At 38.4% G+C, this 19,701-nt stretch overlaps 1 protein-coding gene across 1 annotated transcript in view; it reads right to left on the bottom strand.

Annotated features, from left to right (window-relative positions):
* Nucleotides 1-19,701, bottom strand: part of eys (eyes shut homolog) — a 313,033-nt gene that overhangs the window by 159,723 nt on the left and 133,609 nt on the right. Inside the window, exons 20-22 of the mRNA XM_052089876.1 lie at nucleotides 13,646-13,742; nucleotides 10,447-10,554; nucleotides 3,705-3,850 (exon numbers count right to left, since the gene is read on the bottom strand). Coding sequence (XP_051945836.1) covers nucleotides 3,705-3,850; nucleotides 10,447-10,554; nucleotides 13,646-13,742 — 351 coding nt within the window. The remainder of the gene's footprint in view (nucleotides 1-3,704; nucleotides 3,851-10,446; nucleotides 10,555-13,645; nucleotides 13,743-19,701) is intronic.

The following is a 19,701-nucleotide window of genomic DNA, read 5'->3' as shown; positions in this document are numbered from 1 at the left end:
GTTCACTCTCATTTTGTTATCTCGTGTTTAGTTCCTTTTTCCCATCGTGGATCTTTCTTTTGTTCCCAGTTTATCTGTTTTCACGTTGTTATTAATAAAACCTGCATTTGGATCCGCACCTCCTGTCTGCATTCCTGCATTCGTTACACTGGTTAAGCCGTAATTAAGTTATTTCCCTGCGGCCAGCCATCCACAAACAAAACACGGAAGTGCCAAAGTATTGACGGGGTATGAATTAACTGTAAAAATCATATTAATCCCAAACACAAACAGACATTTTGATATTCTCTCATGACATGACTGGAGATCTTGGGGACGTCCCAATAGTCCGATGGTAGACCTTAAGGGTTTTTTTCGGCATTTCAAATGATTCTATGCACACAAAACTGAGCAACAAGACTGTTGCTAAGGTCTTATCGTGATCATTGGTCACATTACAGTTCAAAGAAAGAAATCTTATAAATAAATCTTAGAAATACAAAGAAATCTTATAATTAAACGAATCACATTAATTTCATATTAAACATGGCAGGTACATTGTATATCATACCCAAAACTGAATCTGCGCCATTCAATTGTTGTTTGTGTTTGATGATGTTGCAGGCTGTTCCCAATACTCAGTGTGCAGGGAGCAGTAAACACTGCGTAGGGGCCGTACAAATTGGAAAACAGCTCTTGAAACAGTGCTGTTTTAACTCCAACCGTCAATCAACTACTTTATATCTCCCTGCTACAATGCTATCAAGACGATTGTAGATCATCGGGCAGTAAGTGCCAGCCTTGCTCACTTGATAGACAAAACATTTACAGTGTCAGCGCTCCTAATGAGATTATACAAAACCCCTCTTAATCAGCATTTCCTTGTCTGATTTGACAAATAATGCACCGCTCCATCTGACTTTATATAATATGAGAAGCCATGCAGGGGAGAGATTATAAATCTGTCGGGTTAATCCTAATGTTGGCTTTCTTAAGGGTGCTCACTGTACTTATCGGAGAGGAGAGAAAAGACCATATAATCTTCTCCTCCACTCCTCAATTACTTCTCTCTGCTGGAACTTCTCAAACCCACAGCGACTTATCAGCTTTTCTGTCCAAAAAAAATAAATAAATAAAGAAGTAGGACACGTGTGGAAAAGAAAAAATATAACGAGAAAGATAAAGAGAAATAACCACCACAGAGAAGATGGAAAAGGAGAGAAAGAGCTTCACATATCAAGAAGACCACGTAGTCGTTGTTTAAAGGAATAGTTCACCCAAAAATGAAAATTCTGTCATCATTTCCTCACCCTCATGTCATTCCAAAATCATACAGCTTGAGTTTCTTTTTTATACTCACAAACACAAAAGGAGATGTTTTGATAAATATATCAGCACACGTTTTCAATGCAATGGCAGTGGATAGTGCCTCACTTTAAATCTTAAAAAAATATCCAATGGTATCACAAAAGTAGCCCATGCAACTTGTGCATCATATTCCAAGTGTTCCGAAGGCATACAATTGGATCCTTTCAGAAGACTTGTAACATGATGCAGATGTCACATGGACTGATTTTATGATACTTCTGGGTAAATTTGTAAGCTTTATATTGACGCATAAGAAAGAATATTACAAGGCTCTGTGGAATACTTGATTCTAATTGGTCAATGGCGCCATCTAGCGGTCTGATATTTCTGAGTAACAACCGCACATCCACATATCAGACCACTCATCAGAGTATTGCAAGCCATGTTTACTACTCGGATCACTGTGGGATCTCTACAAGAAAGCTAATAAAATAATTTACACTCAAATCAATGTTTCATGTGCATTTCATTCTTTATTTGGCAAGTAGTCTTTTAATGAGCTGCATGTAGACATCATTTCTGCACACATAATTCATTACATAATTTCAATGCAAACATCATCAAATAACACATAACAAGCAGACATTACAGTGTGCCAATGGTTTTCTCTTCCTTTTTTGTGCAAAGCTCCCGATCGCAATGAAAAACGTTCTTCTAGATCCAAGCACAATCACAAATAATGTAATTTCACCGAACGAGGCACATTATATGCCGTGCCTGAGCAACACACCATTTCAATTTAAAAATAATTTCACCACAGATCAGCCATAGAGACATGTCAGACGGCAGGTTGACGCATATTGCTTTTTTGTATCTTTGATTCTGCCTTCTTGAGAAGTTGCGATGCCGTTTCATGTCTTATTAGGGAAAATATTTCCTGTGAGCACCAGTTGGTTGAACCAATCGAGAATATATCCTCTAGCCTGAGCTCTCAGGGGACGCCTCGGTTTCCTTAGATGAGCTCCGAGCTGAGAGTAAAGTAATGAGTGGTACAAGGCAGAGTGGGGCCTGATAATACAAGAGGTTTCTGTGGGAGTTAGGGCCTGTGTGTCAGCCTGAGCTCTCCCAGGAGTTTCTGGGCCTTTGAGATTTCCTCCTCTCCCCTCAGCAGGATGAGGATAAATTGATGATACAATACAAAAGACAAATGAAATTAATCTTCAAGCTGGCTGATGGAGATTGAGATTTCATGTTTTTTTCTTCTTCTATAGAACAGCAGTGATATTGGTTTCTGCGAAAAAGTAAACGAATAAAAGTGGGGAAGAAACTTTCTGTACACTCAAATACTCACTGAAACGTAAAATATCAATGTATTAATAGCATCTAAAATGTAAACTTTATAAATTGTACATTCCTATAAATGTTTACAATTCCTTTCAGGTTCAGGTTGTATTTATAAAAAATTTGATTAATTAAACAAGATTAAAGGCTTCACATTTATTTTACGCAGATAATTCACCAAATTTGAAATACAACACTCATTCAAATGAGTACAAATATCAATATTGGATTCATGAATTCATTGGTTGATTTTACTGTATTTATAATAGATTAGATTAATAAACATGTTCGCGCCATCACATTTATTTTACGCAGTTAATGCATTTACCGAACATGACACAACAACAGTTTTATTGTGTTCAGTACCGAGAATATATATATATATATATATATATATATATACATATATTCACACACATTTACATTTCATTCATACACAAATTGCATGTGACTTCATTTTTGTTTTTCCTATATGAAATTCTATTATAAATAAATTTGCCATAAACAAGTTTCCTAAAATTTCTCATCAATTGAGAAACCAGCTATGGGATTGTCTGAACATTAAATCTGACCACCAGCAGCAGTACCAGTTTCAACCAGTCTTCAGAGGATTCGTTGTGATTTTCACATCTCTAAAGTTACGTACAAGGCTTTAGGTTATAGATACTGTCAATATGTTGATAAAGTATATTTTAATGTCTATTCAAACACACTACAAGGTACGGGTATGCCTTTTTTTTTAAATATATTTATGAATCTGAATGAGATCACATTGAGGGTAGAGAAAAACAGTGAAAGAAACAATGAACAATAATGAAATGAGCAAGTGCTTGATTAAAATGCAGAGAATGATGAGGAGGTGGTGTTCAGTTAATTCAAGGTGAAAGCTGTGTATGTGAGTGTGTGTGGAGATATAGGTGGGAGTGTGCGATCTAATTAATGTGGTAAATGTGCTGATGAGCTATTTGTGTGTTCTTTCCACTGAGAATCTGTCAAGCTCAGGGAACGTGTAGACACGATAAGCCCTGGTTTCTCTCATTGATTTTGTGTCTCATCTTCAGCAGAGGGGATCGTACCTGAGAAGCCAGCACTACACACACATACGAAGCCCCCAGGTTTGTTGATGCACACGCCATCATGGAGGCAGGGGGAAGATTCACACTCGTTAATGTCCAGGTTGCAAAATGTTCCAAAGTATCCGGGGACACAGTTACAATGGAAACTGGAAAAGCAAATGGCATCAGGGCAGATTAGTCAAGCTGAGATAAACATTGATATTAAACACATTCTTACTAAAGCAAAATTGATGTTACTGGAAAATACCAGGACAGGAAATTGAGAAAAATATCATGCTGATTTTTATGAGCTACAAAAACTAACTGTGCAACATAAAAGTTTGATCATTTCTGTTGAAATAATAATCACATATTTATTCCAACACAATTTAAGTCTTGAAAACAGACTGTGCTTAGTAGCTCATGTTAAATAAACATTAATATAATAGCTTATCAGCTTATTAAAATGGTCATGACATGAGGAATTAAACTTTTGACATACAAGAGGTCATTGTTCTATAAAAACAACTGTAATTTTCAGAACTCAAAACTTCCTCCTTACTGCAAAAGGAACATTTGTTGAAACCACCCTGCCAAAATGACTCATTCTCAATTTCCTCCACATTGTGACGTCACACTGTGATAGACATTTGCATCTCTAGTAGCGGTGAGCAGTGAGATGAGCAATGATCAAGTCATTAAAAAGCAGAGAGCCAATCATAACAGTGGCTGTTTACTCTTAAATCTTAAAGGAGAAGCAGTACCAAAACCAAGCATTTCTGACAGAGGGTCAGTATAAAAAATCATAATGTTTTACAAATATATGTGCAAAAAACTTTACTAATGAACCTCAAGTAACATTAAATTAATAAAAAAGGCATGTCAGGACCCCTTATAGGGAACAATTCACCCAAAAAGGAAATCATTTACACAAAATTAGATGTTATGCAGAATGTTCGAGATGCTCTTTTCCATGAAATGAAATACGAAGTTAATTTACACTTCCAAGCTCCTAAAAGTACAAAAAAGCACCATAAAAATATCATTAGAGCAGTACATAGAACTCAAGCATCCTTAAGCAATATAATAACTGTATGTGAGGAAAAGACCACAATTTAAGCCATAATTCACTGATAATCATCCCCTTCACAAGAGCTCTTCAATCTTATTCACGCTTGTTTTCAATTAAAAATGGTACCTTGAGACAATGATTCTTGCGTGTCACATGGCAGATCACAAAACAGTCATTTGAAAAATTATATTTTAGTGCCAAGGAACAAAGGAAAATTATCTGTGAATAATGGATTAAATATCAGTCAACCTATTCAGGTTCCTTGTTTGGAAAACAGAAGCCAAGACATTCTCCCTAAAATTTATTTTTGAAAGAAAAGAATACGGGGCCGGAAGGACATGCTGGTTGATAAATGATGGCACAATTTTCATTGATGGGTGAACCATTCCTCTCCAAGTCTCTCCAAAACTTCTGTCGAGCTGCACATTTTAAATCACAAGGCTCAGACAGGGAAACAAGAAAAAGAAAACTGACAGGCAGGAGAAGGTCTGATTGACAGCACAAAGATCTCTAGTTTATCTCTTAATCATGACTTTATCTGGGCTATCCTTAGACAAAATGATTGACAAGCTGATTTCTGCTTCAAATATCCTGTCACCTGTTTAATCAGAGAAGATTTGGCCAGTTCAGTTGCTCTCTAGGAATTCCAAGTTGCACATCATTTTACTATAATATGGCATTAATATGGTCACTGAGGTCACTGAGGTAGTCAAACAACTCCACAGTGGCAAAGCCCCGGGGATTGATGAGATCCGACCAGAAATGCTGAAAGCCTTGGATGTGGATGGGGTGTCATGGATGACATGCCTCTTCAACATTGCGTGGAAATCTGGGACAGTGCCTAAGGAGTGGCAGAACGGGGTGGTGGTTCCCCTCTTCAAAAAGGGGGATCAGAGAGTGTGTGCCAACTACAGGGGTATCACACTTCTCAGCCTCCCTGGTAAAGTTTACTCCAAGGTGCTGGAGAGGAGGGTTCAGCCGATTGTCGAACCTCGGATTGAAGAGGAACAATGCGGTTTTCGGCCTGGCCGTGGAACGACGGACCAGATCTTTACTCTCGCAAGGATCCTGGAGGGGGCCTGGGAGTATGCCCATCCGGTCTACATGTGTTTTGTGGATCTGGAGAAGGCGTATGACCGGGTCCCCCGGGAGAGACTGTGGGAGGTGCTGCGGGAGTACGGGGTGGGGGGGTCCCTTCTTAGGCGATCCAATCCCTGTACGTCCAAAGCGAGAGCTGTGTCCGGGTCCTCGGCACAAAGTCGAGTTCATTCCATGTGGGGGTTGGTCTCCGCCAAGGCTGCGCTTTGTCACCAATCCTGTTTGTGATATTCATGGACAGGATATCGAGGCGTAGTCGGGGTGGGGAAGGTGTGTGGTTCGGTGGGCTGGGGATCTCATCGCTGCTTTTTGCAGATGATGTTGTCTTCATGTCATCATCGGTCCGTTACCTTCAGCTCTCACTGGATCGCTTGGCAGTTGAGTGTGAAGCAGCTGGGATGAGGATTAGCACCTCTAAATCTGAGGCCATGGTTCTCAGCAGGAAACCGATGGAGTGCGTACTCCAGGTAGGGAAGGAGGTATTGCCCCATGTGAAGGAGTTGGAGTGAAGGAATGAGGGGACAATGGAGCGGGAGGTTGGCCGGAGAATCGGGGCAGCGGGGGCGGTATTGCACTCGCTCTTTCGCACTGTTGTCACGAAAAGAGAGCTGAGCCGAAAGGCAAAGCTCTCGATCTACCGGTCAATTTTTGTTCCTACCCTCACCTATGGTCATGAAGGCTGGGTCATGACCGAAAGAACTAGGTCGCGAGTACAAGCGGCCGAAATGGGCTTCCTCAGAAGGGTGGCGGGCTTCTCCCTTAGAGATAGGGTGAGGAGCTCAGTCATCCGTGAGGAGCTCGGAGTAGAGCCGCTGCTTCTTTGCGTCGAAAGGAGTCAGTTGAGGTGGTTTGGGCATCTGGTAAGGATGCCCCCTGGCCGCCTCCCTAGGGAGGTGTTTCAGGCACGTCCAGCTGGGAGGAGGCCTCGGGGAAGACCCAGGATTAGGTGGAGAGATTACATCTCCAAACTGGCCTGGGAACGCCTCGGGGTCCCCCAGTCAGAGCTGGTTAATGTGGCTCAGGATAGGGAAGTTTGGGGCCCCCTGCTGGAGCAGCTGCCCCCACGACCCGACTTCGGATAAGCGGTTGAAGATGGATGGATGGATGGATGGCATTAATATGCCACTGTGATTTTTGCCAGTTTTATATGTTCGAGTGTTTTCTCAACATATTTTTTTCTTTTCTTCATTCTGCTTGGTTTACTATGTCTTTTAAAGTGGTTTACACTGTATTATGAGAAATACAATTTTCTTTGGTGGCCTTGATCACACTTTTGCCTGAAATATGTTAAAGATTTGTTGGCTTTTCTCTAGCAAAAGAGAGGCTCGTTCTGAACAGCGGATGACTATCCACATTTAACGGAATGGTCCACCCAGTCTCCTTTAAGCAGTAGGGACTCTTATTCCTCAACACTAAAAGAACTAACAGTACGTGTATAATAGCACAAAACGTGTGCTGTTCATGGATGTATGTAGCACCTGCCACTCTAAATATCCTTCTGAAGGATCCCAGAATTAGGAAAGATAAAAAAAAAAATAATAATAAAAAAAGTAAAACATATATTATTTCAGCTTGACCCTAATAGTTTGAGTGGAAAAATTCACCACAGATTGTTTTATGAATCAGTCACCAGTGGTGTAAGTCCCTCGATACCAGTTCTGGTCCTCCCTTAACACAATATATGCAAGTTGTACAGGGCCCCCGATCCACAAGGGACCTCCCATGCTGTTGAAGAAGTCAAGTACTCATATTTGTTGCAATGCAAACAGGAGGGATGCATCTGAAAACTGGAAAATTCTGCCTTCAGGGGCTGTATATGGAGGCAGGATGAAAATAGGTGCTTTTTTTTTTTACCTGTACTGAGACCAGTTTCTTTAAGAATTCCATTAATTCAAAAACGCAGTCGGTTAAGCCGTTAACTGATTGCAGCAAGCCAGCAGAACCATAACGGTAATTATTATAACATGTAAATATAAATGTAATGTCAACTATTGAAGAGGGGGTTATTCTAAGTATTATAATGAATCATTTTGTTTTCATTTCAGACATGCGGTAGGTAAAATGAGATGCGTAACGTGCTTATGGTTCCAACATGTCAGGAGCTAAAAAAAAAAGAGAAAACACGCCAGGAAAGTGAAACCATAAAGCAGGCAGAAAGTATGTACTTTTATCATATTTAAAATTCTTATTTAATCTTTACATTATCATTAGAAAGCTCATACTTAATTTTTGAGTTTCAATATATCTGACCACGGTTTTACGACAGAAATGCGACATTGAGAGTAATTTCTCAATTTGTGTCAGTACAAATCAAAGCATGCAAAATGTAATTCGAAATGAATTAAAATGTCATTAGCACATACCTTTGCAATCATGTCATGTCAATCATGTCATGTCAATGCTTCAATAAAAATATCCATTATCACTTTTAGTCCAAAGTCTGTACATTTATATGCTCATGTGATCACTTCAGATTTCTTGAGAATTTTTATTTTTTATTTTTTGAAAATTTTGAAATTGGAAAAGAGTTCAACGGTGATCATTTTCAGAAAGCTAGATATAGCTAGAGCATTATATTTGGTGAGCATTTAGCAGAGAATCAAGATTTTATTTAATTTATTTCATAGTTAATTTGTCTTACTCCTTTATAATATTTTTTAACAGTCTGTTAGTCTCCATTCAAATGGAGTGATATTAATGTAAACAGCCATTAATGTATTTTGTAAGTATAAACAGACACAAATCTGATCTCTACAAATATTAAATATCTTCTGTCTGTTCAACAATGTCTGAATTAAAAAACAAATCTCCAATTGCCACCAAATCTACTGAATGTAGATTCAGTATCTAATGCTGCTGATACAGTTCTATACAGCAGTCATAGATTCTGTCCAATGCACTTCAATAACTGTCTGGTTTGGTTCAGCTACCAAATCAAACATCAGAAGACTACAAAGGACAGTTCGGACTGCTGATAGGATTATTGGTTGCCGCCTGCCCCCCTTCAAGAACTATACACTTCCAGAGTGAGGAAAAAGGCTGTAAAAATCACTCTGGACTCCACTCACCCAGCCCACTTCCTTTTTGATCTGTTGCCTTCTGGCCGATGCTTCAGAGCTCTGAACACCAGAACCGTCAGACACAGGAACAGTTTTTTCCCTCATGAATAGTTAAATTGCCTCATTGAGCAATAATTATGTGCAATACACAGTTAAGTCTATTTATATTATCCAACTAATCCACTTCCGCCATTACATACATTGCTCTGTACACAATATACTGTATTTTGTTCTTTATATAACAGCTTTGTACGGATGTGTGTATGTACGTATATGTATAATTATTTATTTTTATTATTATTATCCATGTTTTTGTATTGTTGTGCAATGGAAGCTCCTGTCACCAAAACAAATTCCTTGTATGTGTAAGCATACTGGGCAATAAAGCTGATTCTGATTCTGTGCATGTATAACAGTATCTACTGTTCATGTTCAGTTCCATGAACTGTAGCTTTTTTCTTATTTAAATGCTCTATTCTTATCCACATGTGACTTAACTTTACTTATTGTACTGTCACTTACAGTATACAATATTCCCTGTCTGAGACTCAATTATATGGTTTTAAAAGTTACAAAATGTATGGGTCTCATTTTATAAGACAAATGGATTTGCATTAGTAGTATTTACTTTTACTTTTGGTACTTAAGTACTTTTAAAACCATTACTTTTTTATTTCACATATGTATCATTTCAATGGATGACTGGATGGACCTCAGGCAGATAACAGTAAACAATTTGGTTATGACCTCTTTAAAGTACAGAAAAAGTGCTGCAGAACATCAGGTCATAGACCCAAATTATGTGTTATTCTTCCCCACCCTAAATAACGCCTTATCTGCTGGAACAAAGGTTTAATGTGTTATCAAAGAATTTCTGTATTTTGTCAGCAAACTACAAACAAACAGAGCAAGGTGCAAGGTTTCCACTCATAAAGACTTCTCTGCTCATAGCCCTCTAAAGCAAGCCCTCCCATGTCAAAAGAGCACTTGAGTGGAAGAGAGTGAGTTGTGCACGTTAGGAAACACCTGAAGCGAAATACCTCGGATGGAAGCAATTCAGGAGGAACAATGGGAGTATATGATCACATAGGAGCCCATTCATGATAGTAGACAAAGTGGAGACAAATCAGTTAGGGCTCAAATTGGCCCAGAGTTTCCTCTACCCATATGTCTGATTGAGCCAAGAGCGGCCCTGGGGTGCCCATTAAAGCACAACAAGGAGAAGATCCAGGGGAGGAAAGCCAATATACAGACTTGATGTGAACCTGCTGAGCAATTCTCTTACTTGTGTTTAGACCAACAGCTTATATATGTCATGGATAAAAAGGACCTTTTATATTAGCTAGAGCACTTTAGATAATAACACCAGTACAGTAGCTCTAAAACTTGTCTCATTTCTCCCCCGCCCCCCGGTCTCATAAAAACAAATAGTTTGGAGAGGGTACTCAGGCCCCTATATCATAATCAATTTATGGGGGTTGCAGTGCAGAGTTGAGAAAGTGCAAAAACAACTTGGTGTTGCTATGGTACTTGCCCATTCACAAGGTCTTGGCAGATGCCTTGTTTCTGGCAGGGGTTGGAGGCACATTCATTAATGTCTTCCTCACAGTGCTGGCCTGAGAATCCTGGATTGCAGAAGCAGCTGCAGAGAGATGACACAAAAGGACCAGTTTAGAGTTTGTGAAACTATCATGTGATTTTACATGCACCTCAAGCATATTGTAAATGTTTTTGTTTTTGACAAACCAGTAAATTCAGATACAAGTTTATTTTGTCATTTGTCAAAAACATTTTATCTTTAATTTCTACCTTTGAAATCACTTTAAGGCATCACACACCGAGTTCTGAGATTGATTGTGATGCTTAGGCCTATTGATTTAAATGTGAATGTAATTAATAAAGAAACTTGTTTTCAGTGCTACCATAATCTAATACATGTTTTAATACAAGAATTACACTGCTTTATTTAGAATTTGTCTAAAAATGTATAAATGTTTCACAAATGAAGACATTATTCTTGCATATGGCCGTAGCTACTCAAGCAATATATGATGAATTCGGCCATAGCAACTGATCTAGAATCAGATTTTCCCTTCTCATTCGTAATCGAGGTTTGAATTTGTGGATGGATAACTGTCCCTTGACCAGCAGTAACAAACTGGGTTATCTCAGAGAAGCAATCTGAATTTTATATACCTCTATTAAATAAAATCATTCATACTTCCACAGTCTTATACACTCTCCGCATATGATTTCGATTTTCATTGCCAATTTAATTGCTAAAATCAGTTGATTGGACATGATTTGGAAAGGCACACACCTGTTTATATAAGGTCCAACAGTTAACAGTGCATGTCAGAGCACAAACCAAGCCATGAAGTCCAAGGAATTGTCTGTAGACCTCCGAGACAGGATTGTATCGAGGCACAGATCTGCGGAAGGGTACAGAAACATTTCTGCAGCATTGAAAGTTCCAAGGGGCACAGTGGCCTCCATCATCCGTAAGTGGAAGAAGTTTGGAAGCACCAGGACTCTTCCTAGAGCTGGCCACCCGCCAAACTGAGCGATCGGGGGAGAAGGGCCTTAATCAGGGAGGTGACCAAGAACTCGATGGTCACTCTGACAGAGCTCCAGCGTTTCTCTGTGGAGAGAGGAGGACCTTTCAGAAGAACAACCTTCTCTCCAGCACTCCACCAATCAGGCCTGTATGGTAGAGCAGCCAGAGGGAAGCCACTCCTCAGTAAAAGGCACATGACAGCCCACCTGGAGTTTGCCAAAAGGCACCTGAAGGACTCTCAGACCATGAGAAACAAAATTCTCTGGTCTGATGAAACAAAGATTGATCTCTTTGGCCTGAATGACAAGCATCATGTCTGGAGGAACCCTCATCACTTGGACAATACGTCCCTACAGTGAAGCACGGTGGTGGCAGCATCATGCTGTGGGGATGTTTTTTGCGGCAGGAACTGGGAGACTAGTCAGGATCAAGGGAAAGATGAATGCAGCAGTGTACAGAGACATCATTGATGAAAACCTGCTCCAGAGCGGACTGGACCTCAGACTGGGGCGAAGGTTCATCTTCCAACAGGACAACGTCCCTAAGCACACAGCCAAGAAAACAAAGGTGTGGCGACGGGACAACTCTGTGAATGTCCTTGAGTGGCCCAGCCAGAGCCCAGACTTGAACCCGATTGAACATCTCTGGAGAGATCTGAAAATGGCTGTGCACCGACGCTCTCCATCCAACCTGATGGAGCTTGAGAGGTCCTGCAAAGAAGAATTGGAGAAACTGCCCAAAAATAGGTGTGCCAAGCTTGTAGCATCATACACAAAAAGACTTGAGGCTGTAATTGGTGCCAAAGGTGCTTCAACAAAGTATTGAGCAAAGGCTGTGAGTACATGTGATGTTTTTTTTGTTTTTTATTTTTAATAAATTTGCAAAGATTTCAAACAAACTTCACATTGTCATTGTGGTGTATTGTTTGTAGAATTTTGAGGAAAATAACTAATTTAATAAATTTTGGAATAAGGCTGTAACATAACAAAATGTGAAAAAGGGAAGTGCTGTGAATACTTTCCAGATGCACTGTATATACACATACAGTATGTGCAAAAGTCTTTTCAATTGTGTTAACATGGTTATTTATATCAGCTACTTAATTGAATCAATAGGAAACATAGATCCCAAACATTCCTTTTGCAAATAGAATAGAACAGAAGAACAGGGAGCCCTGCAACAGATGGCATGGCTCTCACAGAGCCCCCACTGAACATCAGGTCAGTCTGAGATTACTTGAAGAGACAGAAGTAATTGAGACAGCCTAAAAAAGTAAAGAACTGTGGCGAATTCTCCAAGGAGCTTGGAACCTCCTATCTGCCAACAACCATGAAAAACCATGTCCAGGTGTAAGTAGGAGAACTGGTGCTGTTTTGATGGCAAAAGTGTTCACACCAAATATTTATTTTGCTCTTTTTCTGTTTACTGGAATTTGTATGATGTTAATTGATTAATGAAAACTATTTATGTAATAATTTTTTTTAAAGAAATCCTCACTTTGAAAGTTTTTCACAAGTGCCTAAAACGTTTGCACAATACTGTATATAAATATATACTGATCAGTCAAAACATTAAAACCACCGGCCTAATATTGTGTAGGTCCCCCTCGTGCTGCAAAATCAGCGCCAACCCGCATTTCAGAATGGCATTCTGAGATTATATTCTTCTAACCTCAAAAGTACAGCGCAGTAATCTGAGTTACCATAGACTTTGTCAGTTCTAACTAGTCTGGCCATTCTCCGTTGACCTCTCTCATCAACAAGACATTTCCATCCACAGAACTGCAGCTTACTGGAAGTTATTTTATTTTTTTTGGCACCAAAATTATAGAGAAATTATGGTGCCAGAAGGGCTGGTTTGAGTATTTCTGTAACTGCTGATCTCCTGGGATTTTCACTTACCCGCTAGTCGTCATCGGTCAGTTTGGAGATATAATTTCTATTTATGAGCAATGTAGCCTACGAAAATAAATCAATAATAATTTATGTCCTCTCTACAGAAAAATAACAGCATATGTGTTTGGAACGACAAAACGTTGAGTCAACAATGACTGACATTTTTATTTTTGTTTGAACTATTCCTTTGGCAAATACAGTAACTAGGCCAGAGGGTAGCTTACCTGCTCACACACAAACACAATAGATAACTTCAATTAGAAATAAAGGCAAAAACAGACCTGTAACTGTTGACCCCATCCACACAACGTCCTTGGTTCTGACAAGGTCTGGAGACACACTCGTCGCTATCAATTTCACAGCGAGTTCCCTCAAAGCCTGCAAGACAGATGAGATGGTCATGGATCAGTAAGTCTCAATGCTCCCTGAAAGCATTAGGATCAATGATAACAAAGGCCTTTGGTGAATGCCATCTTAATGGAACCGTGCACCTCCCTATAGCCCATCTCATCTGCCAGGCCTCGCACTGCCGGCGCCTCCTCTGAGGACCAGAGGGGCTCTAATAATACCTCAGTGCCTCCACAGATTAGACTGAGGGCTCACAGTGGAACTGTGGAGAGGATCTCGTTAAGATGAGGGGGAGACCAAAGAGGTAAAGTTCAGGAGCCTCTTTGCTCATGTTCATTATGAGGATAAAGGGGAGAAGGGGTGTAATCAGCTCTGAACTCTTGTTGGGGAAAATGCCTTGAGAGATGTGAATATTCAGCTTTGCACTGGCGCACCGCTGCTTTAAACCTGTCCTCTGCTTGGAACATCAAAATGATAATTTGGTGTTTATCAACTGGTGGGTCACAACTCAAAAATGGGTTGCAGCATGTCTGGTCTGAAAGGGTTGAAAAGGCAGGGAAAAACAATGTTAAATGTAAACAATAAAATGCAACTAACAAATAATAATGCATAGTTAGGAAAGCAAAAAAAAATACATTTAAGTATTTAATTTACATTTAAAAATTATAAGATTCACATTTCTGCCTTTAAATCCTAAAAAAAATTGGCCCCATTCCCTTCAATTGTAAGTACCTCACTATAACCTTTATGTTTGCTTTATTTTTAAAGAAAAAATCTTTTTTATTATTTTAATATTTCATAATATATTTTTGTGGTAATCAACATAATGCCAAACATGCAGTAATTTGCGCTTAACTTGTATTGAACCTGTAATATTCGTTGAAAACTTTTCAATATTTAAATATACAGACAACTATTTTATTGTTTTGTATGATTTACAATGATGGTACTGTGTAGGGTTGCCAGCTGATGTACAATGTAAAATCTGCTTGCTGAAGCAAAACCAGTTGAGAAACTGCTTTATAACAAGCTTTGTTTTTTAGGAAATGGAGCCAGAAAATATAAAATGCTTATTTTTTAAAAGATATTCTTATATGTAAGTATAGCTCTAAATGTAATCTTCAAAAATGTTTTACTATTATTACCAAATTGTGGGAGCTCTCACATCGAAAATGACAAAAGGGGAAACAATTGAACACCAAAATGTGTATATGTCTATCTGCATTTAATGCATGTCATGATTAAAGGTGAAGTGTGTAATTTTTTCAATGTTAAAAGGCCCAATTAATAAGCAGTAAAAACTATAAGTAAGCCCTTCGTTTAATTCCCATCAGGAAGTGTTAAAACTGTGGCCTGTGCCACTGTTAGACATTCCTGTTTTTGAGCATTCCAACTACCTTGACATAGCAACATTGGCTCAGCCAATGACATGAGTTTGGGGCAGAACTATTTGTTTTATAACTAACCAATGGAAGACGGTCATTAACAGTCATATTTCTTTTGCAATTCCATTTGGTGTCAAAGTGGCACTGACTTCAAAGTCAAGTGCAATTTCACAGAAAGGCTTTGACAGTGAATATTTGCCAAAAAATGTGATGTGAAGTAGAGTTTTTTGGAACAAACCTAACTCTGTTATACACACAAATCAGGATTCCAAATGATTTACAGAATTTTACTGATTTTGAAACTCGATCAACCCCAAATTTCATTTTCAGGCACATTCAAGGAAACATTTTTCAGATACATACATGACACTATGCTGCACAGTACGATATCTGGTGGCTTATATATGGCTGGAATTGTTCCAAGATGAGCTGTTAGTCACAGTATTGGCTGATCTCTTTTGGATGAGTCAACATTAATGCATCTTCAGCAAGAACACAGTGAGACTGGAGGTTCTTCACTGTCAAAGCTTAAAGTGAGATACCTGTGGCTTGCACAAATCATCATTCTTTTCTAGCATCCTCCATGCGCCCAACAAAGCGTGCAGGTAATCCCTGGGACAAATCATTCTTCCACAGTAAATACGAGACCGTGAATATGCCTATACAAACACAGCCATAAGTGCCACTGAAGCCTGGATGTTTAAATAGACCATTAGCTTTGAGACACTAATAAACAAGTAGGTTTTGATACAACTAATAATTTTCTAACCTTTGTTAAAAAGCGCACATGCATATGCATTAGATAACACATTTAGAGTTTGTCTCTGTCTTAATTTTGAACAATACATATATATATATATATATATATATATATATATATATATATATATATATATATATATATATATATATATATATATATATATTATAATTTGAAACCTAACAAACTTTTGGCTTGCATTATTTCATTGAAATAAATGCCACTTGGTTTTATTTTTTGTTATACTATGCAATCAAATTCACGCAATTCAATGCAAATTCAGTACACACTGTAATTTTTGTACACATTATTTATTATGCAATGTCTGCATCTATATATTAGGAATCTTCTATAAAAGTTCCAGTGTGAATCCTTTAATCACAGTATTCTGGGATACTGAGTTCATCATGCATGCACACAAGTGTATTCTCTAAACTTTAAACCAAAGGGTCATTAAAAAGCCTGATGAATTTATCAAGGTGAACTACAGTCATTCCTATATACTTACTAGCAATCTTTATAAATAACTAAGATTTATGAATGCATTCTTACAGCAACACCATACTGGTAATTACCCCTGGCCCATGATCATCAATCTAAGTGACATAAGCAAAAACAGGGCCAAAGCTAAATATTTATAATCACCGGTGAACATACTCAAAGAAGAATGCAACAAAGGAGAGATTGCAGCACAAAGGGTAATTGTGATGCAATGCACAACTTATTGTTGTGAATCTAATTAAAGGATAAAGGTGTTTTACTCAGAGAAACTCAATTTAGCCTTTTGCATTGTTTACAGATCTGAAGTTGGCTGTGCTGTTGACAAGTGACAAATTAATTGTAAAGATCCCTTGTAATTTTTTCACATGCTTATTTTTGTAACTATTTATTTTAGGTATTAACCGTGTGTTTGAGACAATAATAATGCATTAGTACATGGGTCTTAAACATTTTGCAATGACCCAAGGATCTATTGATGCAAAGACAAAGCCATTGCTCAAGTCCAGCTTATTTTTTCCTCACAATGGAAGCCAGATTTCCAGAACTTTTGCACTGGTATCATACATTTAGTATGCTCACTTAACATACATGAACAAAAATGCACAGCAGAATAAAGAGACAAACTTGCACATCTGAGAATGACTCACTACAGCAGGCGAGCAGCGGGAGAAAATCTATTAGGTAAATTTGCTCTTACAAATAACCCATTCTTGCAGATATCCACTTCCCCGGGCTGCGGATTCTTCAGAAACTCCAGCTTTCAGCTATTCTAATGTTTATTGAGTGTCAAGCTATCATTTCATAAAGCTTTAATATAATGCTCCCGTGAAAAGGCCGATGCTGGTATTGTTGTATCTAGGTCAATATGATGAGACTATTCTGAATGACTTCAGAGTTCATACAGGGGGAAAAATCACAGAGTGTGATGCTGTACTGAATGTCTATGGCTATTGCTAGTGTTTTGCCAAGGCAGGCAGCATTTCAAGGCATCATGTACATGATTTCTCCACTCGAAGGCTGTTTAAAAATGCAGCAAACTTAAATGTCTTATTAAATACCTCCAAAGATTCCTTGTTTGGCCAAATTATAAGGCAGCATAGCATGATGTATTCTTCACAAAAAAGGCTATCCCAGAAAACATACGCTCGACAAGCACTGTAAAAAAGAAATCCACAATGAAGTGAGAAAATATGTAAATACACATAATTAAATATGGAAAAGTATCAATAAATAGTTCAGTGTAATAAAAAAATAACTATTTTGTACAAATACTTGTGTGTGCCATGTATTTTTGAGGTCATTAAAATATTGCAATGTTAGCTTAGCAACATGCTAAGGTCAAACTGTATTGCATCAAAGGGTGCATCTCAATCAGCTCCCTAGTTCAGCAGTCAATGCACTGATCAGGGAGTCAGCCATTTCTAGGGCTGTCTCAATCTCAAAATAGTTCCAGTACACTGAAACGTCCCCTCCCTAAAAAAATCCCACAATGATGACGTTTCCTTAACGGAAACGTCATCATGTCTTTTCAAGTCTCTCAAGCCATTAGAAGATGGGCACAAGTATAAATATATGATGTCGAAGCCTTATTTTTGTTAGTTATGTCTTTCATTCATAATGACCATGAAAGGGAAACAATATTCTGAATATAAAATTTCTTAAAAGTAGGTTTACAACACCGTCCTGTATATTTTTATTTCTTAATTTAATGTAATTTATCTTTCATAATAACACTGTACATTTGAATATATTCAACTAAAATGAATGCTTGTGTCATTAATACAGCATGATGCTGATGTGTGCTCTAGGTCCTTATCTTGTCGCAGGTAAATGAGTGTCCCAATGTCACAAGTGTCCCAATGTTCAGTGGATGAACACCCTTGCCAGTGCCCAAATTTGTGTTCACGACACACCCTAATGGTGCGTTCAGACCAGAGGTGTCGAGAGTGTGAAATCGACCGGAAGTCATTCATTTTCTATGGTAGCCAGCGTCTCTCCGTGGCCAGTGCGTCTTGGCCGTTTTGGCATCAGAAGGAAGTGCAGGCAACATTATGATAATGAGCTTTGATGCGGTTCGGCGGCAACCAATATGGAATATATAAGTGCTCCTATCTAGCGAAGTCTAGAGAACACAACAGTGTAAACTGTTAAAAAACAAACAAACATATCAATCCATACTGCCATTCATTATACACACACACACACACACACACACACACACACACACACACACACACACACACACACACACACACATAAATAAATATATATATATACTGTGTGTCCATATATGTCCATACAGTATATCAATATACATTATACATTGTATCAATTGAAATATATTTGGCACTTTTTTTTTTTCATGAATCATTTTGTTCCACATTTATGTATTTATTTATTTTTTTACTAAAAAGCCAATAAAAAGCTGTTTATTACAAGTATAGATTAAAAGAGAGATGTAGAATGTTGTTTTGGTGGTGGTATTGGTGGGGTGATGGAGGAAAGCCCTTTTCACTTCATCACATCCATCACATCTTTCCAACTCACCACAGTGTTAATAACAGGGACCATTTCCTATTGAAATCACCTTGTCACACAAAGATTAAAACAACAAAAGGATGTACCTGCAGCCACACGCAAATGTATAGCCACACATACTTTTTGCAATGCATTGCAATAGGAGCAGAGATACAATCATGCAGTAGAGAAGATAAGGCCAACTGCAGAGAGAAGCCTTTTCCGACTGGTTTGAATGGGATACAATCTCAATCTAACAAAGACAGGAGGGACAAATGCTACGTAGGGAGGAGAAGAAATGAAAGCAAGGAAAGACTAGGAAAAGAGGCGGAAAATACACCAGAAAATGTGGAAGGCCTCAGAGACTTCGCCCATAAGCTGCACGACCAACAGAAAATTGCATTGAAACACAATGATGGAACCATAGGCATCATTTCTGGTGGGGACATTTTTGCAATGGACGATTTTGTCCCCACCACTTTACAAAATAACTTTCTGCAGGGATGCATCTAATACAGAGGAAGCATCTCCAATTCTTGAGGGTTTTAATTTTGTTTGTGAATATTTGAATGAGAGGTGATCTGGCATTGAAATTTCTTGTTTTTAATGTTTTGCTGAGTGGTTGCTGCAAAAGCAGAAAGCGACAAAGTGCTACACATATCTAATGACTTTCCACAGCTTGCTATCCTTTCTAGTGAAATCACAAAACAAAATGCCAAATAATTATGTTGTGATATACTGTACATAGAACTGGTGATAATCAGCCAATGTTGTATAGCTGCAAATTTGGTTTACTAGCTTGGATGAGAACCAGACACTTCATATT

Source organism: Xyrauchen texanus, chromosome 24, assembly GCF_025860055.1.
Source record: "Xyrauchen texanus isolate HMW12.3.18 chromosome 24, RBS_HiC_50CHRs, whole genome shotgun sequence".
NCBI classification, from domain to species: domain Eukaryota; kingdom Metazoa; phylum Chordata; class Actinopteri; order Cypriniformes; family Catostomidae; genus Xyrauchen; species Xyrauchen texanus.
This window is presented reverse-complemented; position numbering and strand designations above follow the sequence as displayed.